General features: G+C 41.1%; 1 protein-coding gene across 1 annotated transcript; it reads right to left on the reverse strand.

The window, feature by feature from the left end:
* Positions 1-11,612: 11,612 nt before the first annotated feature.
* tbc1d16 (TBC1 domain family, member 16) lies at positions 11,613-26,248 on the reverse strand. Its single transcript, XM_030790915.1, has 11 exons — positions 26,074-26,248; positions 25,366-25,762; positions 20,045-20,236; positions 19,010-19,157; positions 18,539-18,703; positions 18,043-18,191; positions 15,543-15,677; positions 14,963-15,149; positions 14,553-14,732; positions 12,582-12,728; positions 11,613-11,879 (listed from the first exon to the last, which is right to left on the reverse strand). Exons 1-11 carry the CDS (start codon positions 26,246-26,248, stop codon positions 11,613-11,615), a joined length of 2,142 nt encoding a protein of 713 aa, XP_030646775.1.
* Between the last annotated feature and the right edge of the window lie 1,419 nt (positions 26,249-27,667).

Consider the following 27,667-nt stretch of genomic DNA (forward strand, 5'->3'; position numbering starts at 1 on the left):
AAGAAGGATTTGGAGCAGTGAAATCAACACGGCTGTCAGCAGTAAGCTTCTTCTCCCATGCGCATTATCAAGACTGCGACGCGGTGCGGAAAAAGCCTTTAGCTTTATCTGAACGTCACAATGAACACGAGGGTCCACTAAAACCTCAGGCTGCGTGTATAAGGACAAACAGTTAAACAATGCCTGTTAATGCTCCCTTATTGCTTGTGTTAGTGATTGTGTCGGTAGCTGTGCTCTTGAAGCTAATGTGTTGCCTGGCAGTCAGAGAGAACAGTGCTTATAATGTATTGATACACTGTTTCAGTAAAGCACTGTTTCTGAATCCTTCTTTAAAGGGGTAGTTATGTTCTAACCTGGCAGTAACACACCAGACTCAAATCAATTAACTAACACACCGGAATCAAATCATTTGACTAATCCTCAAACCTTTGGAACTGGGAGTCTCCAGGCTGGACTAATGTCATTTGGAAATGTAAGGGGGATAAAGGATCACGGAGGTGAGAAATTGTCCTATTGGTTTAGAGAGAGCAGAGTCAGAGGCCATGGCTCTAGAGAGGATCCACAGTCATTAAGAGTAGAGCTCCCTTCTCTAAACCTGAAGATTAGTGAGATAGCTGCTTTTCTTCACTCATAATTAAAGCTACAACATGAGCTCAAAATTACCGAGGACTTGTCAGTGTGGGTAATGCCGAGAGAGAGAGAGAGAGAGAGAGCTTTAAGTTTGTGACAGGTCACTAGTCCCAGATGTTAAGACATCTCATGTAGATGTTTATTTGCAAAGGGCATAACCAAACATGTAACCGAACACGGCAAACCGGTTCAACAGATTACCTCTGCGCTGTTATCAGATCTTCTCTTGTCAGATTTTTCTTTTCTTTTTTTTTAATAGCCTCATTTCACCTTACACTCTGTGCCAAAAGGCAGGAGTGATACCAAAGCACAGAGCTTGACCCTATAAGGACACATTCTAATCTGGTTGTCTTGCTCTGATCCATACTGCTGAGTGACAAAGCAAATGACCCTCAGTTTCTCTCAGAGCCCCACAGTGACTGGGTCCGGGACAACACAAAAGGGCCTTTTGACAGTCATGCCACCGTGGTTGAAACAATGGGAAAAAGCTGGCTGACTATACATGGTCTCCACCGCATCAGCTACACACTCCAGACGCAGTCACTTCGGACTGCACGTGTGCTCTGGAGCCCGTCAGTAGAAGAGGCCTTGTTTCCCAGCGTGCCCCCCCCCCCCCCCCCCCCCCCGATGCCTAGTGCAAGCATGCCAACTTGTCAGTGCCAGTGCAGTGAGCATCACAAATGCCTCATGCGACCGCCATTACTGCAACTTCCCACTGGCTGTAGGACTTGGTAGCATAAACAGGGAGAAAAATGTTTAGTGACGCTCACTTGTTTCCACTAGAAATTTTTTCCTGTTTTTTTTGGGGTTTTTTTGGAAAAGTGTGACTAAAGACACTTGGTGCTGTGTTTCAATGCAAGAGCACACACACACACACACACACACACACGCGCACACACACACACGAAAGTGCTCGGCAGAATCCATTACACCCTAATCTGCAATGGGCAGTCTACACTCTTATCTGTGTTGTTGTGAGATTCCTGTGCACATTCTCCTCCAAGAGTGTACAAGAGGCCTTGAAATTCCACATCATTAACATTTTTACAGTGAGCTAGCACCTTTTCAGAACTGGCATATCAAGAAAAGGGAGAAACATGTGTGGAAGCGGGGTGAAAACTTTCGTAGCGAGTCCAGAGAAAGACACAAGTGTTTTGGTAAGGTGGTGGGGAGAGCCGGGAGACTGGAAGAAGGGAACAGGAATGGTTTTTGAATGGGTGGTTTTCCCAGTGAAAGGGCTCCCTGTGAGGGGACTCTAATGACTGCGGAAACCCCCTGCTGTGAGTGCTGGCACGCCTGAGTGTGAGTCCCCGTCACCACACACACATACACACACACGCATACACACGCATACACATGCATTCACACACACACACACAGAGAAGAGAGAGAGAGAGAGAGAGAAAACCTCTCTTTCTTAGTGTTTGTCCTTGCCCCCACTACAAACCCTCTTACCACACATGACTCAGATCTCTCCCTGGTTCCCCTCTCTCGCACGACCTCCCATAAATCTCACAGCCATTAGGAAAGCCAACCCGAAACCTGCAGTTTGGTGTCCAAAGGAAGGAGGAGGTGAGGGTTACTCAGAGCCTTAGCAAACAACAGCAGCTGCTCCATAGTGTCTGAGACAGCAGCTCTCAGTCTGGGTATCAGTCCTGTACAACTACAGCAGTCTGTCTCACTCCTCCAGCCAGCTCACCACACGCATGCCACCATTTCCCTAAAGGGAAGCCCTGCTGCTGCAATAAACCAAGGAAATAAAGCAGAGAGAGAGAGAGAGAGAGAGAGAGAGAGAGAGAGAGAATGATGAAACACCAAATATGACAACAAAACAGACTTGATTTTTTTTCTTAAATTTACTAACGTAGCAGAAATAAAGAAAATGACACATAATCAGCTTCATTTTTTTTTTTTTTTTTTTGCAATGTGTAATGAAGTCAGACTTTCTGTAAATAACACAAGAAACGACGCAGCGTTCGGATAACAAAGTGCTTTTGAATTGCATTTGTGTACTGCCGTTGAGTGGCCAACCGATGTTGGAACAAGAAAAGGAGCAAAAAACGATTGGTGGGGAAAAAATTGGGAAAGTGCACTGACTGCAACCACTCACTTCTGCCGTTGATTCCAAAGTTAATGAGATCATCTTGTCTCTGATAAAATGAGAAAACGGATACCAATATAACTTTTGGCATTCAAAAATGTTTTAATGTTTATAAAACCCTTAGAAACTACACACGGCATTTCTGGGACTTTCATCAGATATTATTCTGAGAAGTCGAAAAAAACAGAGAGAATGTTACGAAAACAGTTCATTCAAATGACTTCCTTTGTGGGATACTGTTAACGTCTGCCTTCTGAGTAGTGCCTGATTAATCAATACTAACTATTTAACAACAGAGATAAAGACTGACAGGCATGGAGAAGAAGCACTCTGTCTTTCTGCTTGAGAGCTTTTTATGTTATAAATTTACTGCATTTGATGAGAACTTAAAAAGATCCACACTTTTATTATTGAAGCTCAACAAGGCACACATGAGAACTTCACCTGTAGAACAATATAGACAAAAAAAAAACAACATACATGGTTAGTACCATGGATTGAATTACCATAGTTTCAAGTATCTCTTTGTGGATGTCAAGTATGCAGGTCCTATTCAGTGTAAATGAATAATGTATTACAGAACAAACATTTCACATGCATGGAATAATTTAACCAGACTGTACAGTGTAAGAGATACAAGAGTTCATGATGTTACAATTTCAAGCAAACACCGAAGCTTTAAACATCTATGAACCACTGTTCAGCATGAGTAAGATTTCATAATAGATTATACAATTTTTATGAACAGTTGGTGAATATCTACAAATGCCTGATAGAGCTGCAGAGACCTTTAAGACAACATATTGTTCATTTGTTAAGTTGTATGCACTTTATATACCGATTATGATGTTAACCTACAACTGGAGAAGTAACTTGAAATAACTGAGAAAAAAAAAGAAGGAAAGAAAGAAAGATAACAGAAAAGCCAGTTATCCCACAAATGAAAGAATTAAGTTGATGACAAGTAAAATCCAAACCACATTAAACCTATTAACCTGGGCTGTATGTTTCAGTACAACAGATATCGTTACATGTCAGTCAGGTTAAACAAGGTATGGCCCAACACAGACAAGTTGCATTACACAGAAACAAAATCCGTCGAATTAGTATGAGGGTGTACTGTTTATTTGTTTCCCTTTAAAGGAAGTTTGTACCTCAAGGAAGTAGTGGCAATTCAAATGAAATATCATGAGCATATAGGGAAAGCTCTCGCTCTCTCGGTCACTAGCCTCCTGACTTGCTAGTCATGCCCATGTATGGACTCCCCTGTGAGTGCTGGGAGTCTGCTGATCTAATCCCATGAGCTCCTTGACACTGTTAAGGAGAAAAAGGTTGACGGTTGACTATGCTTTTTCTCTTTCCTTCTTTTGTATTCCACGGCTGCAAGAGAGTGAATATAATCCCACATAAAAAGCCTCTTAAAAAAAGAGCGCGTGGTTAGGAGCTGATCACATACAGTTGGTCTCTACAAGACTACCCACCCACCTACCCTGTTTAATGTGATAAAATCACACCAAACCCCCTTATCTCTACGATCTTTTGAACTGGAGTCAGTTTGATTATACGCGAGAATCATTAACGCCCAGCCTGAGAAACCAGTTCCTCTGCCTTTTCCGCACTCAAACGTCAAGCAATGAGTCAGACACGATTGAACGATGTCTTCAGGTATGTTGCAAAACCTCCAACGAAACAGCCAAAAGACCGAGGTTATCTTGTGTCATGACTGGCCTACACTTTCATACGGCACTGATGTGTCGCGTGTAGCCTAATTCATCTAGGACAGGACAGGACAGGACAGGACAGTCCTGCAATAACTAACGCATTAAGCATTATCGCATGCCACCCACCATGTGAATTTGGGGTAATCGACGATAAAGCGCTTCTTTCATGTTTCATAACATAACCAGCTGTGAGATCTGAGTGACCGCGTCTGTTTGTCACCAAAAATATCTCTTTAAAAATGACTAAGATTATACATCACCATTACTCTCACACCGTATCAAAGGTTTTAATGAAGGTGACTCATACAGCATTGCTCAGTTCTATATAAAGATAGCAGTCGTGCTGAAATTCTCTATTAATTCTCTATTAATATTTATTCAAAATTTTATTTTGTAAGCCAAATGTTTGGTTAAATATCCGTATTTGGTCCACGCCACTGGCAAACAGTTGTGAACACGGGTACACATTGGCAACCAGAAGCCGATGGGATGAATTTCAATCCGCTCCCACTTCATTTGTTTGTAGTCTGGTTACCGCCTCGGGACTGCTATTTGCGTCATGGTTTTATCCCATGGATGCGCTGTGCAAAGGGAACCCGGCTGATGCAGGTCATTTAACCCCTTTGTATGTAAAATCTGCTCCGCAAACTGACAAAGCCTCGTCACATCACGGATAGTACTACGTAGAGGTTGTTCTTTCTCCCTGTAGGTAGATGACACGTTGATCTATCTTGAATTTATTTAAAATACGATTTCAGAAGAATGCCCAACGCCTTTTCTTCTTTTGTGTGTATGTGTGACTGGAGCCGTGCCCGGTTCACATTTAAACTGTGGCACGTTGAGCAGAAGATTTAGCTAAAATAACGTCCAGAACATTGATATGAAGTCGGACTTCTCACGAAGTTTTCAAATATTGCGGTTTCTATAGCATTCTTTTTGCCACATTGCTTTTTTTTTTTTTTTAAATCTCTACAATGTATAAAACTATAATGAAAGCAAACATGAAGAGGCATGAAGTTTGGACGTGTCAGCACTAATTTTCTTTTGGGTGTTTCCTAATGATGTAGTTACACCTCATATGCCTTCTGCTGGGCTTCATTTTGGCTGCTAATCGATTGGTGCAAAAATAAAATCCCTTCATTCACAATTAATATTTTTTTTATTTTCAAAACTATCGAGATTTTTTACAGAGTAAATTTCAAACTCAAGTATAAAAAGCTGGAAACGACAAATCGTGTTAGTCATTGGATCACTGATTAGCAGTGTGGTGTCAGATATTAAGCTTGATCATACATTGTTGAATAAACGTACAGTACACACGTTGCTACCGCTAAGATCTTTCGTGCATCATTCAGAACAGTCGGCGTAAACCTGAAGTTTATTATCTGTAGTCTTACCTGTGAGGGTGAACATCTAACCTTTTTGTACAACAATAAATGTGCTTGAAAAGATACTTGGAGCAGCTGAATGGTTTACATATACATGCGCTCAACATCAGTCATCATTTAACAGAGGAAAATGTCAAATGTTCATACAATAGGAAATTTAAACCCCACAAGACATTTTTTTTGTCTATGACCAAGCAACTAGTAACAGATAACGCCAATCAAGCTACAGTGCTTGACTGTCCCATGAAGGGCTTGTCCTCATCTGTCCACCAACCATCTGAATTCCACTTCAGTTTGGATAAATTTAGAAAAATAAATATGTATTTAGATATACATTTTTTTCCATATCTTCTGAGCTCAGACATTTCTCATGGCCTGGTCTCCTACCCACACATTCACTTGAACATTTCAACCCAAGTTCTCACACAAAAGCCTGGTTGTGGTTGGCCTATTACTATTCCGTGTCCTACAACCAAACAGACAGGAGTACTGCACCACAGTCATATTTCAAGTGTGCACTGTCTTTCTCATTAGGCCAAAAGTGCAAGCACCAGGAACGCATATTTTCATTTTGCGTTGAAAAAGCACACACAAACATTCTCTTGCTTCACCCATACCTGCCAAGTTTTAAGAGAAATACAATCTGAGGACTGAGCGCTGGTCACATATGCACAAATATAACAAATAAAGCAGAAATATTGGTTATACAATTTTTCGTTTTTGAACATTTCTTTTTTTTTTTTTAAGAAAACGAGATTAACTTAAACGAGTTTCTTTTATGAGAGTAAAGCAGAGGTTTCTGAGTAAAAGTGAAGAAACAACTGAATATATTTATATACATGATGAAAATGATGAATCTTTATCCCATCTGACATTATACCTTAAAAGATATAACAGATGACTATAGACTATAGTTAATCACTCAAAAGATGAACTTAAAGAACAATGAACTTTATAATATCATTCCATGTTTTGGTTTCAACATTATTACATCTCATTAAAGTTGTATGCAATTATTATATGTTCATAAAACCATATATGTATGAAGTACATTGAGATTCAATATATATGTAACTATAAAGTACATTGTGAACTGACAGTGGAAAAAGAGTCTCTTTTATAAGAGCTGAGGTTCCTGATGCAAAGTGCTACATTTGAGTGGTCAGTGGGTGGGAGGTGTTGCATTCTTTGCAGAGAAATGGACATATGAGTTTGTGAAAGCACACACACGCACACACACACGCACGCACGCACGCACACACACACACACACACTTACTTGATTTTGATGATTGTAAGTAAGAGCAGTTGAAGTGTGCAGTTTTTTAAGAATAGCATTTTTCAGTATTTCTGAAACACCTAATTACACTATAGTGTCCAAATATGGACAATTACAATCTACTCAAATGCTTCCGTAGAGAGGGAGTGGGAGTGGTTAAGGTTTTTTTTTTTTACTTTTGTAATTGGTGCAGACACAGGGCATGGCAGGTCTCTGAGCGTGTTTTCTCTCTTTGTACATCTCTCTTTCTCCCTCCCTCTCTCTCTCTCTCTCTCTCTCTCATAGCAAGCACAAGATTGTGTGGCTGGTTTAAGTGGGGTAAGCCAACTGCGGTGGGTTTTGAGAATCACACAGAGTTACAGAGCTTTTATTGCATCAACAGCTAAACCTGGCAGCAAAATTACAGATGCTGCAAAGCCAGATGAAACAGTGAGTTGCCATTTCAAGAGTCCCACCAAAGCTTCCTTTCAAACCAGTGGTTTTCAATTGAGTAAAATACTTCAATATAGCAATATTTTTGACTGGCTTTGACTCTAGCAATCAACAGATAATTATGTGAGATGGGTTTTAACAGACTAAGAAAGAACTTAAATCTACTCCTTGTGGAATTTTTCTCTTTTTTTAAAATGAATGCATTCCAGATAGAACATGAAAAGATGCAGTGAATGACCTGAGACCCAGAGAATAGGGCTGTGTAACAGAGTGAAAGAAAAGGTGCTAAATGAGGGATGCATGCCTTTTTCTTGTCCTAGGTGATTATGGGTTCTGCCTGTGACAGCAGCACCTCCATTAACACCTAAACGGCAAGGCTCATCCAGCCCGTGGACGCCTGGCTCAGAGGCCAGCCAAATGGCCCCAGCTCATTACCACCCCAGCCTGCTCCAGGTGTGGAGGCCTGGCCCCATAATTGATAATTAGGAGGAATAACACAGCAGTCAATGCAATTTCACCACAGGGGTACCTAGGCCCCACACTGACACTTGGAGAGAGAGGGAGAGAGAGGGAGAGGGAGAGGGAGAGAGAGAGAGAGAGAGAGAGAGAGAGAGAGACAAAGAGTCACACACAGACAGACTGCAGTTAACCCACAGGTCTGTTGCATAGAAATATGAACTCATTCATGCGTTTAACACATGAACAGAAACACGTGTCAAACAAGCACATACGAACATGCAGAGTGAGTGAGAGAGAGAGAGAGACAGAGAGAAAGAGAAAGAGAAAGAGCAATAGACAGAGACTGAGACAGAGAGGGAGACAGAGTGTGAGAGCGAGAGCGAGAGGGGGAAAAAAAAAAAACCCTCACCGGTTGTGGTGTGCTGCAAATGTATAGGTTCTACAGGAAATAGGTGATCGTGCGAACAAGAACCCACATGATTAAAACACCCTCGACTGAAACTTTCACATCATTCCCACAAAACAGACACAGACACACACTCTGATATGTTGTACCAGTGACATGTGTGCCAGATGTGCACCTTAATGTCGTTGTGAATGTCTGTTGAGCATGAAAGCCCTGTTTACAGAGGAACAGTTAGGCCACAGATACAATCAAGAAATGCGTTGTACCAACAACAAACTCACATGATACACATTTTAAACTTACGACCTTCTCTATCAAAATCATCTGGATTGTTAACTAATTCTCTCTTTTTGGTAAAATTTGTGATGCCTTTTCAAACACACAAACTTCCAGGACTATAATAACCTGACAATGACTATTAGGTCAATTGTAAAGTTTAAAAGCTATAAGGTTGCTCAAAGAATACTGAAGAATGACTAGTTTTTCTTTGGTGAAGTTAATGTGTCTCTTTTTCTCCTCCTGAGAGTCAGTAAGCCCTGCTGTAGGACACTGATCAGTTTCCAACAGGATGTGGTGTCAGGCAGATACAGAGTTTCTTCTCTATCAGAATGAAGCCAATCTAAGGAAGACCAAAGGTTATACTTTCAGTTTCGTGTTCTTATGACTAAAACAAAAACTGACTAAGTTTAGTGGATGAAAATACTCATGAAGATAATAGTTTACCATTTAACAGATGTTTAAGACTGGCAGTTTCACCTTAACACAAAGGCATAGTTATTTATGTTGGCAAGGAGGCAAGATAGGACAATGTTTCTAACGAAAAGGGAAGAAGTACTTCATAAAATAACATCAAACTCTGGCAGAGACCCAAAGTAAACACTGGCCTTGTTCTGATGGTTTTTTTTTTTTACAAAGTCAGTTAAGGGGAAAACTGTGGTAAATTGAAAGACAATACAGGGCTGTAAACTGAAATCTGATGTAGACAAGGATGTGTTTCCTTATAAAATAGTAGGTGCAGAATATTTAGAAAAGAGGGTCTCGCAAGTCTGTTAAATACTAGAGAACTAAATGCAAAAACTGGCAGTATATATGTAATTACACAAAATATAGTTACATATTCTACTTTAATGTAGTTACCAGCGGTCGGATGTGTTACTGGAGCAATGCCTCGCATAGGAAAAAGAAAAAGAAAAGAATGCAAAAAGCAGAACGGTTCCTATTTAACTTGATAAAAAAAGATCAGAGATTGACATAATACATCCAATAAAGTGACAGATCTTGCCTGACCTGCTCTAAGACACTAACAATGACTATTTCCTATAGCTGCGAACGATACGACCGTATGAGAATAAATTATCCAACACATAGGGGAATGCAGTGCTAAATACAAACAAGATTCCACCTTCCCCTAAATACTGTGTGAAAAAATAATCATGAATATACGTGTATGTGAGAACAAAACCTCAGTGCAAACTAAAGTTTGAATGAGAGAAGGTGCATATGTAACGTGTACCTTCTTTCTGCTTGAAGATATTTGGCATACACACTCAGACACAGACACAGACACACCCAGGCCTACATTGCGTGCCATCCAAGTATTTCCATGTCACCCCCACTTAGCCCTTTTCAGAGAGGTTGGCCATGCCCCGGTGCTCCCTGGGTATATTTGAGAGGGACCAAATGCCTAATGGGTTAAAAAAAAAAAGCCCGTAATGCATGTCATTTAAGCGGGACTGCATGTCGAGAGGAGGAGAGCAGCTTTGAGAGACTAATGTTACCTTTTAACTGCAATTTGCCCATATTTTCCCTCTGAGCCACATTCAAAAAGGCCCTTGGGAAAGTGTAAGATGTAGACTGCCTTCGTGCCACTGTCTTGAGTAGTAAATTCAGAGCACTGAACTCTGCTGCATGAGCTCAAAGGACAGAGTGTTCCCTCTTCAGGATCCCACTTCTGCCACCAGATTAACTAATTAAAGTCCAACTCCCTCTTGGGTTTGGATTGGAGCTGTTATGCCTCTTCAGCATTGAGGCATAATGTTGGGGGGGATTATAGCCTTCTGCTACAGACCCCCCCCAGAAAAAAAGCCTATGATTATAGAGGATGGAGCTGAAATAATAACCTGCCTATGAATTCATGTTAATGAAAGGAACATCAAGATCAGACACATTTAAAATAATGTAATGCTATACAAACATGGACGTTTTGATGTGAAAATGAGAATACTGATATTTTCCCTTCGGAATCCTCTTACTTTATCTTAATTTATCTTATATTATAAATTACATTTCAGCTGAATTAAAGCACCCGCTATCTCCGTCTATGGCATCATTTTCCTTTGAGACAATATTATGAGCTATGTTGAGTTTTGAATTGATCTATTGATCTGTCAATCTAACTATCTCTCCCTGACTCACTCACTCTCTGTCTCTTTCTCTCTCTCTCTCTCTCTTTGTGTGTGTGTAACTGTCCAAAACCTGTATGGCAAGCCTGGGGGGAGAAGATGAAGATTGATGTTCTTTCGACATATATCTGCCAAACAAACTGTGCCACCCATGGCAGAAAGACTGTTCAATGCAAATACTTTTACGTTCAGTCATAACTAATGTACATTAGTGAACCTGCCCTAACATCATTCTCTCTCACCCACAAACACACACAAAACAGAGTTGACACACCCTAGATAGAAAATCAAAGAAGAAAAAAATGTTATTAGAAAAGTCTAAGTGTTCCAGATATGCCAAAAGATTGATGAAAATTGCAATCCTTGTTTGTATGCAAGGCTTGCTCTCTTGTATTATTGATGAAATTCCTGTAACCCAATCCCCCCTGGTGTCACAATATGGGCAAACAGCCCTTGACATGCAGAGTCCTGCTATAATAAACAGGGAGATGCAACACACAGTGCAGACTGTCCGGCTTCTGCTTCAGACTGAAGAGAGTAAAGCTGCCTCCGATAACATTCATGAGGACTAAAGTCAATACTGAGTTCTCCACGAGGTCTTTTGGATCAGGCAGTGCTCCAAACTGAACCAGATTTTATAATGTCCTTCACTAAGATAATGATTGTAAGATTGAAAGGATGAAAAAGTGAGGCTGTGCCTTCCAGTCTTAGCCCAGATTACAATCAGTGCCAGCTCTGAGCACCACGCTTATGGTGTAGGGTTTTTTTGAGCGCCTTTATGCTCATGGTAAAAACTCAGGATTGTTTGCGGAAGGTGAAAATGTCCTTGGTCTTGGAACCTCTCTTGCCTTCGGGGGGCTGGGTAGGATTTGGAGAGGGAGGGGGTTGTGGGGTGGCGGAGCCTCCATAGGGGCAACTCTGGGAATCTGGGTGCTCTCCGGAACATTCCACGGTGGGGATGTAGCGACTGTCCCACATGCCTGGACCACACAGCTTACACAGATCATGCAGGCTGCAAGGGATCCTGGGAAGGAGACGAAATTGATACAGCAGACTGCGTGCCTGTAAGAGAGAAAGTAAGGCAGGAAGAGAGAGAGAGAGAGAGAGAGAGAGAGAGAGATCATTAAAACTGTGTTTAATAAATTCTACAAAACACAGAGTTTAACTCAGGGACAAAAATACATCACAAAGCCACAATCAGTGACATAATTTACATTGCCAAGGTCAGTGCTATACATTATAATTAGGAGTGGGCTAATATTATTGTTAAAAGAGATATTTCTACATCATGATTAATCTCATCTAAGCCCAGTTATTAGGAGAAAAAGAGCCTGGCAAACAGTAACAGTGCTAGCTGCAGCACACAAGTGTCTGTTAAAAGATGTGCTGCTCTTAGATACTTTAAAATGAGCTGGAGCAGTCCAATCCCTCACTGTCAGAGCTACACACACTCATCATACATAACCATGAGGAGGAGGAAGCCCACGCTAAGCCACAAGGCAACTCCCATAAATCCTGAAGATGGATAGAGTGGTGTGTGTGTGTGTGTGTGTGTGTGTGTGTGTGTGTGTGTGTGCGCGCGTGTGTGTGCGTGTGCGTATGTTTGTGTTTGTGTGTGTTTGAACATATATGTATACATGTATGAATACATATATGGAGATGTATTAGAGTATTTACATATGTGTTTAGAAATATGCATGTTTGACCACATGTGTGTATCTCAGTGAATACAAAGTTTCTGTTTGTGTGTGTGTGTGTGTGTACCTTTCGTAGCACCAGTTCTCCATTCATGTGCATGGAGAGGTTACTGAAATGTAGCAGCATCTGGTCAGTGGCCAGCTGCTGCTCTGTGACATCATCCCCATAGAGTACAATGATGGCAACACACAGGAATAGGTGGAAGTAGTCCGTCTGTGCATGCACGTGCACACGCACACACACACACACACACACACACACACACAGAGACACAGAGACACAAACACACACACACACACACATACACACACAAACACACACACACACACACACACAGACACACACACACACACACACACACACACACACACACACACACACACACACACACACACACACACAGCAATTACTGAGAGAAGAGCAGCTCTATGGAACATTTTGACAATAATGAGGAGACAGACTTGAGCATCAAATCATTATCATATCAATATATGGTAATGTCATTCTCTGCACAATTAGCATGAAACCCTCATAAATGTTTCAGTCAAGGTCAGGTGTTAAGCAGGATCTTTTACACATCTGTTTATCGGTCAGTGTGCAGAGTTGAACTGTATGCTGTGTAAGCATTAAAGAGCTACAGACGACAAGTATTCGGTCAATTACTCTAACTAATATAAACTATTGTAACGATTTATATTATAACAGGATGAACATCACCGGATAGCTGTCTCACTTTACAATCTTACAATCTTAAAATTTAGTTGAAGGGGAAAAAAACTGTTACACTGAAAGGAACAAGGGCTTTTTGTTCCTAAGACTTTCGTTCCTGAAGACTTTTTGTTCCTAAAATCTCTCTATTTATTCATTTTCTCCAGACTAAAATCTATATTTCAGCCAAACCATAAACAAACCAAACTCACTGACTCACTGTTATTACACTTACACTTACACTTTGAAATTATTTAACAGATTACAAATAGTTGATCAGAGTTTATCAACTTGTTATTACATAGTTGTTACATTGTGTTGGTGTACCTACTGCCGTTTGTCCATTACTAACATGTCCAAACCAAGCTCTGTAAGTCAGTGGTTGATGCCTTCCTCAATGATTCTACTGTAGACTAATATGACAAGGTCCTGTTTAACATGAGGAAAATGCATATATGTATAAAACGGCTCAAAATGTGCTATTGTCATGTTTTTATTATTCAGTGAATAGTACTAAAGCAGGAAGTCACATAGAAAACCAGCTCAGCACAAAAGCAGTTATGTTTAGAGTTGATATGTAGTTCAACATTTTAAGACCTATCATCTACTCAACATGGTCAAATGAATGACAGTAATTATGATTATGTCCTGGTTAGTCCATGTGGTACAGTCTCTTTATTAGAACCTGCACATAGTCACATGGATTCCACTGGCATGAGTGTGTTGAGTGAATGTTTTTGTTAGAATATGGTAGAATAGGGAAAGGCATTGACGAACACAGGATATGCTAGAGGGTGCAGCCTATCTGGGTGTTGTGTCTCTTTAAGGTGAGGTTTGGTGAGCTCCCATGAGAGAGAGAGAGAGAGAGAGAGAGAGAGAGAAAGAGAGAGAGAGAGAGAGAGAGAGAGAGAAAGAGAGAGAGAGAGAAAGAGAAAGAGAGAGAGAGAGAGGAGCTTGAGAACTTATACATCCCCCATATTGGTACATAGTAGTCCATACTCCTTTCGATGGCCCCTTTGGACATACACTTTTTGTTTCCAGGAGTCTTTTGGTTTTCGTTATTTTGTTCACCCGTTAAATTGCCGCCATCATCAGTGACCTGAAGCGATACTGCAATACACAGGGTGGTATCAGCTCAGACTCAGGACTGGTCTTGACTAGATTAGTTGTTGTATTTCCTTAGACCACGAGCATTTATTTATTTAGACAGGAGCTGGTTGAGTGCCCGCCATTTCTTCTCCCGACAGTTCCGTCGCACACATGCCGCTGTTTCCATCACTGTCTACAGCTGTGTGTGTGTGTGTGTGTGTGTGTGTGTGTGTGTTTTACCTGGTAGTGTGCCCAGCAGGCTTCCCACATGCGTAAAGCTTCAGCATCGGGGAACTCGCGTTTGAAACAGAGTAGAACCCAGCGATGACAGAATAACAGCTGCAGGCCGTCCTCCCCGAGCCGGGTCAGATGCTGGTGGAACCGTGGCAACATCAAACGCAGCAGCTCCCGCAGGTACATCTAAACACAAATACACGCAGGTATGTGTGTATGTCAACATAAATTTGACAGCCCTCCCTCTCTGCCTCTCTCTTTCTCTCTCACTCACACACACACACACACAATCACACACACACACGACCAGAAGAGCAGTATCCAGATTTATCCAGATGACTGAATTTTAGAGGAAAAATGTACCATCATTGTCTCCCATTCGAGACTGATAATTATGTCAGCCGAGGAAGTCTCACCAGTTGTCTCTCCATGTCTTCATCTCGGGGGGAGCTGATGAAGATGGTATTTTCCATCAGACCAACAAAGCACCAGAACGTGTCACTCTCATCCTGAATCTCAGTGAGGAGTGGTGCTACAAGATCTGACATGCCCTGACAGTAGCCCATCTCAGGGTTAAACACTGCATAGTTCAGCAGGATACGTCTGCATTAAAACAACACAGGCGAAAAAGTCACAGACATTGTAAATTCAGGAGTTTGCTGCCTAGTCAGTTACATAACGGTAACAACTGAATTTTGACTCATCTTTCAATCAACACTTATAGAGTTGTGATACATCTTTTAAGAAGCACATTTCTTAACAAACACTTGTAAATATTGATAAAATAATTTGACTTATGTTTGAGTAGATATATTTATGTAAAAAAAAAAAAAAAAAAAAACGTATTCAGATCCACAGACACATGGGTTTATTTATCTCCAGCTTTACGTGGGCCGTGATTGTTTTGTTTAGGTCGACTGGGTGAGGCCCTGACACGGCAGGAAAAGGATGGATGGAGGAACGGAGAGAGATGCAGAGTGAGATTGAGATTCTGACCTCATTATCTCCACATTGGGGTTGTTTTCTCCTCTGAAAAAGTGGTTGCTCCGGTCTGTCCTCACCACGTCTTTGTCCACAGTGAACTGAACTTTCCTCCAGAACTCACTGTGCTCCTCCGGGCTCATTGACAACCTGAGAACGGAGCAGACGAGAACAGGAAAGGCAGGGAAAGATAACAGGGGTGTGGGAAGGAAAAAAAAAAAAAGGGGGAGATGGCAGGATTAGAAGACAGTTTGGAGACATGACTGAGAAGGAAAAGCGAAAGAACAAAGTCAGTTAAAATGACTGTCAAAAAACTCGCAGAACACAACCCCGATGGATCCAGGAGGTGGGATACAGGAACCCTTCTGCTCAAAGATCTTTGTGATCTGTTAACAAGCAGGAGGGATTTCATTAACACTATTTGTTTTGTGTGAATGCCGTGAGGAAAACCGACAGACCTGATGCAACTTCACGCAACAGTTTCTGAGCCCGTGTTTGTGAGGACTATTCCCATAGCATCACCTCCTCCCTGTTTCTCCTCAGGAGAGCTTGGCTCAGCATCTTTGCACTGGCTCTCTATCTGTAGTATTCCCTGCTAATAAATATTACACTACAAGACCACAGAGACATACTAACCTTTTTTTTTTAAAACCCTGACAAAAATAAACAAACAGTACTGCTAGAAAAAAAAAAAAAATCAGATATAGAATTTTCAATGTCTTAGTGAGTAAGAAAAGCCTGTGCAATAAGACACATGCATTGGTAGGCTTGATTTAATGAAACTTAGGATTCTCCTGGATAATGAGCTAGAAAAGGTAAAATCCATGTTTTATCTCACAACACTGTATCTTAAGGAACTTACAGTGAGTCACATTTTTCAAAGCCTGTTAGTAAAGCAGTCCCAAACCGTTATTCATGACTTATCAAACTAAACACGAATGTCTTCATTTGGTAACTTTGAGAAACATTATCTGTTATCAATCTAAAGTGGAGGACAAGACCTTCTAGTCCGACAAACAGGGCTGTAACCATTTATGGAACATTAATATGGATTTATGATAATGGCTGAGTGAATAAATGGTTTTCAGTTACTTACAGTCAACTGGAAACATTTCTGTTTTCATGAATAATTCAGAAGTAAGAGATGTTTTTAAATTCATCAATTTTTAAATTTAGTTGTAGTGAGTCTCAGTTTTTTTTTTTTTACGTAAATCAGCCACAAGTAAAAAAAAAAAAAAAAAAGAAGCACAGAATGTGTTTCATGGCATTTTGCTCTATAGAATATGATTTTAATCTCTTTTTCCACAGGGGACACTTTAACTCACACTCTTCTCGCATTAAGACATGTGTTTATTGCTTATGAAAGTGTTGGTTCCCACAGGCTATATAATGTGGGCCAACTTAAATAATCATTGATTGGGAGAGGTTTATGGGCATAACAATACAAAGCTGACATACAGTTATGATAAACAAAACATTTATGTGTCATTTGATTATTAGCAAATCAGATCATTATTTGACGGTTGCTGTATGGTGGCTCTGTAAAAACAAGGGGGTGTACATTTGAGTAGGCTGAATCAGTCACGAGACAAATTACAGTTTAACAGGATATTCTAATATGTTCACTGTGACAACAAATACACATATGCACAGACCTAAATATATTATTAGTCTGTGTGTAATATTATATAAACATCACTGTTACATGTATTACTACATATTACATACATTAGTCTACATATATTATTTGTATTACTATTATTAATCTACATAATTTTAAGGGCACACACTTCTACACTTGTTTTAATTAACAAAGAGCCATATTGTAAACACCACACCTTAAGAGCCGGGGAGATACAGACTGGGGAAGGGATTTGAGAGGTAATCCAAGGTTCAGTAGAAGTAAAGATGTCCTGTTTTGGTTGACTAGCTTTCACTAACACTGCTCTCTCACTGGCACCTGTGAGATTCTTTCAGTAATGCATGCTTTTCCTGTTTCTGTGGGTGTGCAGTGACGTACTGTTTAATACAACACCATAAAATATCTACGTATATAATGGATGTTACCCAACCAAAGGACTGAACAAGCTCTGACAGGGGCGGTTTAGTATTTTTCTACAGATGGCAAACAAGGAAATAAAGAAAGAAAGAAAGAACGAAAGAAAGAAAGAAAGAAAGAAAGAAGGAAAGAAAGAAAGAAAGAAAGAAAGAAAGAAAGAGAAAGAAAGAAAGAAAGAAAGAAAGTTCTACTACAGCACTGATGAGATTTTTCAAATGGGACTCCACATGATTTACTGTTAGAAACACAGTTTTATCCAAATGTGCTTGTGTAGGTGAAGGATAATGGAGAAAAAAATGGCACATGGGAGTATGAAACACCAGCTGAGAGAGACTTTGAGCAGGACTGTTTCATACTGGTAATCATATCCTGAGCGATGGCATCAGTAAAAATGGCCACAAACTGCCAGAGCTCTGCAGATGGCACAGCCACATCTGCATGGCTCCAGTTTCTCACCTCCTTTGCTGGATCTCCTGATACTCGCTGCGTTTCTGCAGCCTCCAGGCCTCCCTCTCCTCTGAGGTTGAATCATAACTGTAGTAATGCAGCAGGAATGGCCACACCTCCCCACGGATGGACGGATCGATTCCCCCAAAGAAGATTGCCTGAAAGAGCACCGAGTGCATGACGTCTACACAATGCTGGTGGATGATAACATATATTACATTATTTTGTTTGGAAACGGTTGTTATGGAATGGCTTTGCATTTAGATCTAAGAAGTCACAGCACATTGCTGGTTTTCCAAGAGATAAGATGTACAAATCACACCTCCATCAATAAATAAAATAAAATACATTTCCACAGAAACACCACTTCTCTCATATGTTGTACATCTGTAATAATAGGCTACATTATGAAGACATAAATGAGGCATGATTAAAACTTTAGCATCGATGTGAACTTAAGAGAGTTCAGAGTTCAGCTCTGGTTGCTTTTGACAGACTAACTCACTTTGCGGAGTTTGTACTCCTCCTCCACCTGGCCATTCTGGTTCAGGTGTCGGAGCCAGGTGCTGACATCCAACCGCCGGTATAGCCGTTCTTCTGGGTGTGTCTCTGCAGAGGGAAGTGTAGGTCTGCGAATAGAGAACTGCATACAGGACTTCTCATCAGCCACCTGAGAACACAGAGAGAGAGGGAAAGAAAAAGAGCGAGAGAGAGAGAGAGATGAAGAGAGATTATCCACGTGGCGGTTTTAGTCAAACAAACTGCACTGTAACAACATACATTAATGAAGGAATTTGTTGTTTAATTTTAGAGGGCAAAGGGCAGTAGTTTGTCGTTTGACCTCCATTTCATGGTATAATCATCCGAGATAGAGACCAGACGGACTGATTAACCGAAAGCGCGTGCGTGCGCGCGTGTGTCTGTGTACGTGTGGGTGCATGTAAACACATGTCTACGTCTGCGTGAAGTCACTCACTTGGTCTTTGAGCTGAGTTTCCTGGCAGCATTTCCACTGCTGAAAGACTTCAGCGAGTTTATCCAGTCCTCCGTGGTGGAAATGTAATATTTTATACTGGCTCTCCCTGCTGGCAATGACCAGCTGACCACTGGTACATGCCTCATCACTGAAATCACATGTCATCATCCAAGTTTAACATAACAAACTGAGCTGATGGATTACAGGTGGTCTGCAAGGAACCTGTAGGTGATCCACTGAGTACAACACGTATACATACTGCAATGAAAGCAAGTTCCTGCACCAAAGACAAATTCCTTTCCGTCGTATTGCGTAACAGATGCATCAACTCCCACATAAGTTTGGATTTCTATCCAATAAAAATCTAAATTCCATAAAATCATACCCTTTTCACATAATCATTTTTTTTAAAAAAATAAAACACTCTTAAACTTTTGGGGGAGAAAAAGACCTAAGCTTTAGGTCAGAAAAAGGTGCTATGAGGTTTTGTTGCGGCAAACAATAGGAACACAACTCGTCACATTAATATTAATGGTATGTCAGATTAAAAGTTCGACGGAACAATGGTAAAACAGGGAAAAGTTAAACTAAGAGGGTGACATTACAGCTGTTAGGAAATGTGTAAAATCTCAGCTTGACAAATGTGATTCATAGATTGGACTTGTGTTATGAGTTTTAATGTTAAACTACCGTGTGCAGTAGAGTAAGAATAATCTGTCCACTGTTCAAACTGCAGTCTGGAAATCATGTTGATATGGTACTGTAGTTCTTAAATTGGACAATAAACTGCAGTGAATTAATTCATAAGAGAATCAAAGGAAAACAGAGGACATACACTGGTGATCTTTCTTGACCCACAATTGGCTCTTTCAATGGAATACAATGTGTCTAATGTAAAAGATTTGACTTATTTATAGAGAGTGTATTTGAATATGACCACGCTCCAAAACCAGAGCTGTTCTGGGTCGGTTGGGGTGCAGTTATCCCGAGTGTGAATTCAAATTGATCATGCAGGCCATGCGTAGGAAGTCTGACCTGAAGAAGAGGCGCAGTGACCTCATGTGGCCCAGGTCCACTCTGAAAACACCACACAGCTGCTCCAACGCCAACACCTTCTGCTGCTCCTCCCATCGCAAGCCCTGTGATTGGCTGTTCTCTGAGGGAGCATGGCTGTCTAAACTGGAGGCTGAACTTGCGGACTGGGTCATGGATTCATCGCACATTTCTCTGGGAAGGAGAAAAAAAAAAAAAAAAAAAAACAGAGGGGAGGAAAAAAAGAAAGAAAGAAAAAAAAAAAGAACATAAATCTCTACTCAAGCAAAAACAAGTCCACCCACTGGTCATCAACACCATGCATTTGAACCGTGACCCGTCAGCTCGAACCGAGCAAAGTGTATCGCGTCCACACACTCTGACATTTCAGCTCAGTCGTGGTATTATTTCTGGCCTCTGTTCATTATGCACATCTCAGTTAACCTATAATCAAATCTAGACTCACCATAGCCAGGCATAGTCTAATCTTTTCCACAGCTGAACCTCAGCACTGAGGTTTATCTGCTGTCTTTGACAGCCTGTGTTTGAGGACCCTGGGTGACTTAAAGGGACAGGGAATGAGAGGAATGTGTGGAAAGTCATTGTGTTGGCAGGGAGTCGTAGGGACACAAATCAAACAGTATGTTCCTGCCAATTCCCCCAGTCATCTCGCTCTGCCTGCTTGTTTTTCCCAGCGCTGTAACCTGAACCAGTGATTCTCTCCGTGGGCCAGAGACGACTACGCGGCTTCGGTGAGGGGCTAACGGCAGCAGAAAAAAAAAAAAAAAGAGAAAAACCCCCCACCATGTCTAACGAGGCAAACGCACCTCCAGACACGTCCCCAAACAAAGCAAGTCTGGGAGCTCTGGTCACACGCATGTGCTGGGTATTTGAGAAGACATGTAGTACTAGTAAAGGGTAAAATGTGTACACAGAGTCATAGCATTTTCTTAACTGTTTGTAGAACTTTTGTGGTATTTACTGTACATATTGTTTGCCCAAATATGGCTTTAAACAGGTTCAGGTGTCAACGTTGTTTTCTTTGTAAGGCTGGTTTCGATAAATCCGTACCAACTGGCTCTGCAACAATCAAAACCGTACACAGAAACAAACAAGCATTTCATTCATAGCCTTTAGTTCCCGCCACAGTTCAGGTGCAGCTGACCATGCTCAGGTTTTATTCACCTCAGTGACTGTGCTATTGAGAGGAAAGTGCGGGTGTTTATGGCTGGTTTAAATGCCAGCTCTTCCCCCCCTTAGGGAACGGGAGTCTGGGTGACAGCAGGTTGGTCAGAGCTTCAATTCCCAATCAAGACTCTAATCCTTCCCCTGGCCCCACTCTTACATCATATGCTGCCTCAGGTCTGGAGGAGAGAGAGGCCCCCTGAGTTTAATGCTCCAGACTGCCAGTTATCACATCACATTCACATCCTCATAACCATGCTTCTTCTCTACGAGACAGAGACAACACAATGTCATCTGGTTAAGTATTACTCAACTTAGCCAGCCTCTGACCTCAAAAATCCCTCTTTCTCTCTGTCGCTCATCTTCACCCTCTCTCACACACACACACACACACAAACACACACACACACACACACACACACACACACGTGTACAAACACACACATACAGACATAAACTTAGACATACACGCAGAAATACACACAGAAATACACACACAGACATACACGCAGACACACACGCAGACACACATACACACATACACACATACACACGGTGAGTGATTCCATGTGACAAGTTTCCAGTTTCGAGTCCCTTAATGCAATCAATTAAACACAAAACTAGTTCCAGCAGAGAGCTGAGTTAGTCGGGGCATTCCTCACTCTTTAATCCTCAGTGCTGACACACAGCCCAAAGCAACAGCCAAGGGAACTGAATCAAATCAGTCAGCATCTCACCACCAGAGAGAGCCAGCATTGTAAACAGCAAGCAACGGAGACAGGATGTGACAGGGAGGAAAAGAACAGAGAGAAAGCATGAATAAGAGAGAGGGTGAGGAAACCAAAGTTGATCTACAGGACTCGGACAAGCACACAAATCACTGATATCATTCCAAGACAGCTAACAGGGGTCCTGGCTGCAGTCCTGACTTTCAGTCAAAATATCTAAGGGAGGAAATGGAGTGAGAGTAAATCTCAAAGAAAAACAAGCAGAAGATTAGAATGAATCACAAAACAGGAAGGGGAGGACATTAACTTGTGCCTTGTACCATACAATCCTGAAAAACACACCAATACAGATTTTTTTTTTGTACCAAAGTGTGAACCTACTGTACGTTATCATCTGGCTGTCTACCTCCAAGACTAAAATTTTCCTCTCTTTGCTTCCCTCTAGTGGTCACTGCTGAGTATTACACCTTCTTCACAACATTGCAAAATGTCTCTTCATTCTTCTGCAAAACAGCCTTGCGTCTCTACTACTCATTAAAGTTCAGGTTAAGGCTGGAGAGCAGACATCTACTCTGAAAACAGCTGTAGAACAGGAATGAACATAACTGTCCAAGCAGTTCATGCACGACAAATAAACAATGATATATAAAATGACTAAACAATGTACGTAACATATAAACATTTCTAATCAGTGACCTGTGTCGTTTCATTATTTGTGCGATATATAAAGCAGTGTTCTCATAACACACAACAAAAACTTCATTTCAAAACTGAGTTGGAGGCTAAGCAAATATTTTCTGTTTTGCAATCTAAACATACGCTAAAAAAAAAGATCATTCAAAGAATTTGAGTCACACAAATATCAACAAAACTTTCACCCTCGAAATGTCAAAACAACATGAAGTGCTAGTATTGCTTGGCCCACTGAAAAATTGTACAAAAGTTTACTTCAACGTGAATGCAATCTGTTGTTCATCAAAGTTGCTGAACAACATCAGAAACACAGAATGAACACTGGACAAAACGTGTTCCTCCATTTGCTACAGAAAATGCTTATTTTCTCATCACTACCAAAGAATTATGTGGACAACATTTAATTATGTGTACAACAGATCAAATTAAATCCCTGGTTTCCCTCAGTTTACTGGGGGAGTATAAAACAGTATAAATGTATATCTAAGCATATATGTATTTATCTAACACTACTGAATATTTATGAGGCTCAAACAGAAAGCATTACTGAATTTTTCAGCATTGCAAAAACATTTTTCCCCTCCCTGGTGTTGTGCAACCCAGTTACCAAATACACCAAAGCTGATGTGCTATTTTGCAGTCATTTTAAGAACATTTGGGGACAATGACACAGTGTGTTCCAGAAACAGATGTCTATGTTAAAAAACATTACTTCTATGCTAAACTACACCTGGGTGCCCTTTTTGATTAAAAAACAACAGCTGTAATGTGATGGCCATATTGTTTAACAATGTCATTTTTTTTCTTAAATAATTATTGAAGCTGGAACGAGATTTGTTTAAGTCTAAATCAGTGACAATCAAGCCTATGAGTTTCTTTTAAACTTAAATCAACGAAAAGCAGGCCTGTGAGTTTATTTAAAGCCTAAATCAGTGACAATCAAGCCTGTGAGTTTATTTAAAGCCTAAATCAATGATAATCAAGCCTGTGAGTTTCTGTTAAACCTAAATCAATGATGGTCAGGCCTGTGAGTTTATTTAAAGCCTTAATCAGTGGCAATCAGGGATGTAAGTTTTTTTTTTAAACTTAAATCAACGATAATCAGGCCTGTGAGTTTATTTAAAGCCTAAATCAGTGACAATCAAGCCTGTGAGTTTCTTTTAAACTTAAATCAACGATAATCAGGCCTGTGAGTTTATTTAAAGCCTAAATCAATGATAATCAAGCCTGTGAGTTTATTTAAAGCCTAAATCAATGATAATCAAGCCTGTGAGTTTCTGTTAAACCTAAATCAATGATGGTCAGGCCTGTTAGTTTATTTAAAGCCTTAATCAGTGGCAATCAGGGATGTGAGTATCTATTAAACTTAAATCAATGATACTCAGGCCTGTGAGTTTCTTTAAAGCCTTAATCAATGATACTCAGGCCTGTGAGTTTATTTAAAGCCTAAATCAATGATGATCAGGCCTGTGAGTTTATTCAAAGCCTTAATCCATGATAATCGGGCCTGTGAATTTCTTTAAGGCCTTATGCCAGGATAAGACTACATGATATTTTTGTCTTTCACGATGGTCACCATGTCATATTAGACAATCATAGTGTCATAAATTCTTGCCGTGTCTTGGCTGGGAGACTGGAAATGCTACAAGTATGACATCATATGCTACCTTTCACGACCTTGCGCTTGTTCATAGGTTGTCAGGGAGGACGACTGTCATTCATCCTATTGATCAATGTCAAGGAACATGTCCTAGGAGATGTCAAACTAGGCAAGAAAATACAAAAAATGCTGACATGCTAGACTTTTCGTTGGGCCAAACTGCTGTTATTAAATTATGTCACACTGCAAGGGGTAAAGACGCACATTCGTTGTTCCTGACGTTCATATTCAGGCCTGACGCTGGAAGTTTGTCCTCGTCGACAAAATCGGGTTGAATTTGTGTAGACTGAATCCGGCATTAATCAATGACAATGAGGCCTGTGAGTTTCTTTTAAGCCTAAATCAATGACGATCAGGCCTGTGAGTATAACTACAATGTCTACGCCTAGTTGGCTGAAGTTGGTTTAGCAAAAAGTTCAAAATATCAGAAAAATGTACAATGAACGGAACGGAACGGAACAGAACAGAACAGAACAGAACAGGTGTGTGGAGGCATCTACAAACAAGCCGTCTGACTATAACCCACTGAAACCTGTAGTGGAACAAAGGCTCACGCGGAGTAATTCCATTAATTATCAATGAGCCCTCTACATGCACTACTGACCTACTATATCAAAGAGCTTCTCTTCCACTGCCAACACAGAAAGCTCAGCGTGCGCCCCAGACTTCTCTCGCTGCATTTCACAATGACAGTTTTACGAAGACATTTACTTCTTAGTTTAATAAACATCAGAATATTTTGTGATTTGATCAAACCAAGAGCTCAAATCTTAGTAACTACTTCAAGTAAGCGAGAGGGAGAGAATAAAACATGTTTTAGTCTGATGTTACAGTTTAGACAAAATAATTCCAGATGCTTTCAGAGGAATTCAGTGGTGAGAAACCAACTGAGTTAAAGCCAAAGCCACTTGCACTTAAGCCAATGGGCTCAAATTCTAATTCCATCGCAGTTTTATGCCAATTGTACAGCTGTAAACAATTCCTCGCATATCTCCACCTCTGCGCTTTCTTTCTCAGGAATCTATCGGTCGCCACCCTTTTCTCTCTTGACCTCTCACCTGCTCTCGTTGTCTAAGAAGACAGAACTGGTGCTTTCTCCGAGTGCTTCGCTGACAGGAGACAGGCAGAAAGGAGAGGAGAATGTGTCCGAATCGGAGCCCAAAGTGCTATCCCTGCTCACTTCATCGGCCGAAAGTTCACAGGAACCTTCGTCCCCTTCTTCCACCTGCTGCTCCACGCTCAGGCTCTCCTCTTCCTCTTCCTCTGGGGCTGGGGCGGGGCGGGAGTGGGCCCTGCGGGGTCGGCGACGTGGGTTCCTACGCACTGGCGAGCTCTCGGGCGTGATGTAGCGAAGAGCCTCTTCGTCCTGTCTCTGAATGCGGGAGTTGGGCACCCAGGTGAGGATGAGGGTGGTACCCAACGTCTCGTCCTTTTCCACGTGCACACACAGGTAACCTGAGAGAGAGAGAGAGAGAGAGAGAGAGAGAGAGGGAACACAAACATACATGGCATTAGCAGAACGTCAGAAAGAGAGTTATACTGTAGAACGGTGTGATATGCATATGGATGTAGAAAGCCTTACAAAGACATAGTAAGAGTCAGGGATCAGAGCACTCTTACACTGAGCAATGAAGATGTAAAACATTCATAACCAATCAAAATGGACAGTGAACAGGAGATACCAAAATGAGCGCACCTGTTAGTGCGCGTGCCTGCGTGTGTTGGAGGAAAGGAGAGTATAGTGAGACAGCGTGAGTCTTGGGTACCTGGGTGATGCTCAGGCAGTCCGGGGAGGGGCTCCGCAGGATGTACACACACATTGTTTTTGGAGAAGATGATCTCGCCATCCAGGTTACCCCGCGATCCTGCCGACCCCGCGTTAAAGGTCAAGAGGTCGGAGGCCTTGGAGGAGGCGCGACGCAGGAGTCGACCGAATGACATCTCATCCAGTGTCCAGCTACTGCTCCCATCCTCTGAGGGAGAAAGCAAAAGACAGGAAGAGAGAGAGAGAGAGAGAGAGAGAGAGAGAGAGAGAGAATCAAAATCAGACAGGGAGCCAGAAAACAGAGAAAATAATAAACAATATACGAATATTTATTATCTAATAAGTTGCTCTCTGCCCTCAGAGCAGCCTCTGTGTGTCTTAGAATACTGATTCGCAGTGTTGCTGATGTTGAAATGCTATTGGTGAAATAGCATTGATTTGATTACTCTGTTTGGCACAAAGTCTCCAGTTCTCTGAGAGTTGAAGAAAGGTAGAAACTTGCTTTTATTCTGTGTACCAGAACTTTTTTATAACTGTTCAACACTATTTACATCTGGTGTTTGGAGAGGGTTTTTCCACTTCATTATGGTGTTCATAAAAGCACATTTGAATCTGTTTGGCAGTATGCAGGGACACACTGTTTTGTAAATACAAACACATCTTGAATACCACAGAGTCCTTTGGTTGCCTAAAATATCTTTGCATGTAGAATAAGAATCCAACATATAATAATGATCCCCACAATATCGCAACCCATCTCTTAACAGATCCACCACCACATTGAACAGTCAGGGGTGAAAAGTTCCTCTAGGTTTCACCACACATAAACCCATCCAAATGTTTGAAACAAGAACAAAAGACAACTCATACCACATTACCGTATTCCATGGCTCAGATCCCTGTGTTTTGCACCAAGTGTTGTGCACTGGCTCAGGTTCTAAACAGTTTTCTATACATATCAGTCAAGTGCAGTTAGGCTAATTCTTCTTTGACTCAATTTTTGACCCTGTTCCCCTCCACACAATAAACGATTTTGCTGTGTCTTTAACCGACGCTCTCAGGATTCTTGTATCAACAAATCTGACATCTTTCAAAACTCTATGGATCTCTCATGTGGTTTTAGAAAATCGCGTATCAAAGTACTGACATCATCACGTCTTTTTTGGCTGAAACACACTGGAAATGAATACTGAAACTAATCTGAAACACTTGAGAAAGATTATTTTCACTCTCGAAATGAGTCCTTTTTTTGCTAATTGTTTCTATTATTTTGTCTACTGCCTGTATAATCATGTGTAAGTTGGGTATATTCTCACAGGTACGCCTACAGTCTGTATGATCAAAAACAAAAGCATAAAATTACAAGACAGATACGGAGCGTACAGTCTTGACCAAATGTAGAACACTACATCTGCTGTCTGTTTCCCGTCTAGGCCAAAGATATATGTCCATGAAACCCACAGAGGCATCCTATTCTACAGATATGTTTTGTTATTTTACGCACAACCCAGGCAACTTCAACTTCAATAAAACTGAGCGCGAGCAGAACGGACTCCATTAAGATTTGAGTGTAAGGCTGGCGGTCAGATCTGTTT

Source organism: Chanos chanos, chromosome 13, assembly GCF_902362185.1.
Source record: "Chanos chanos chromosome 13, fChaCha1.1, whole genome shotgun sequence".
NCBI classification, from domain to species: Eukaryota; Metazoa; Chordata; class Actinopteri; order Gonorynchiformes; family Chanidae; genus Chanos; species Chanos chanos.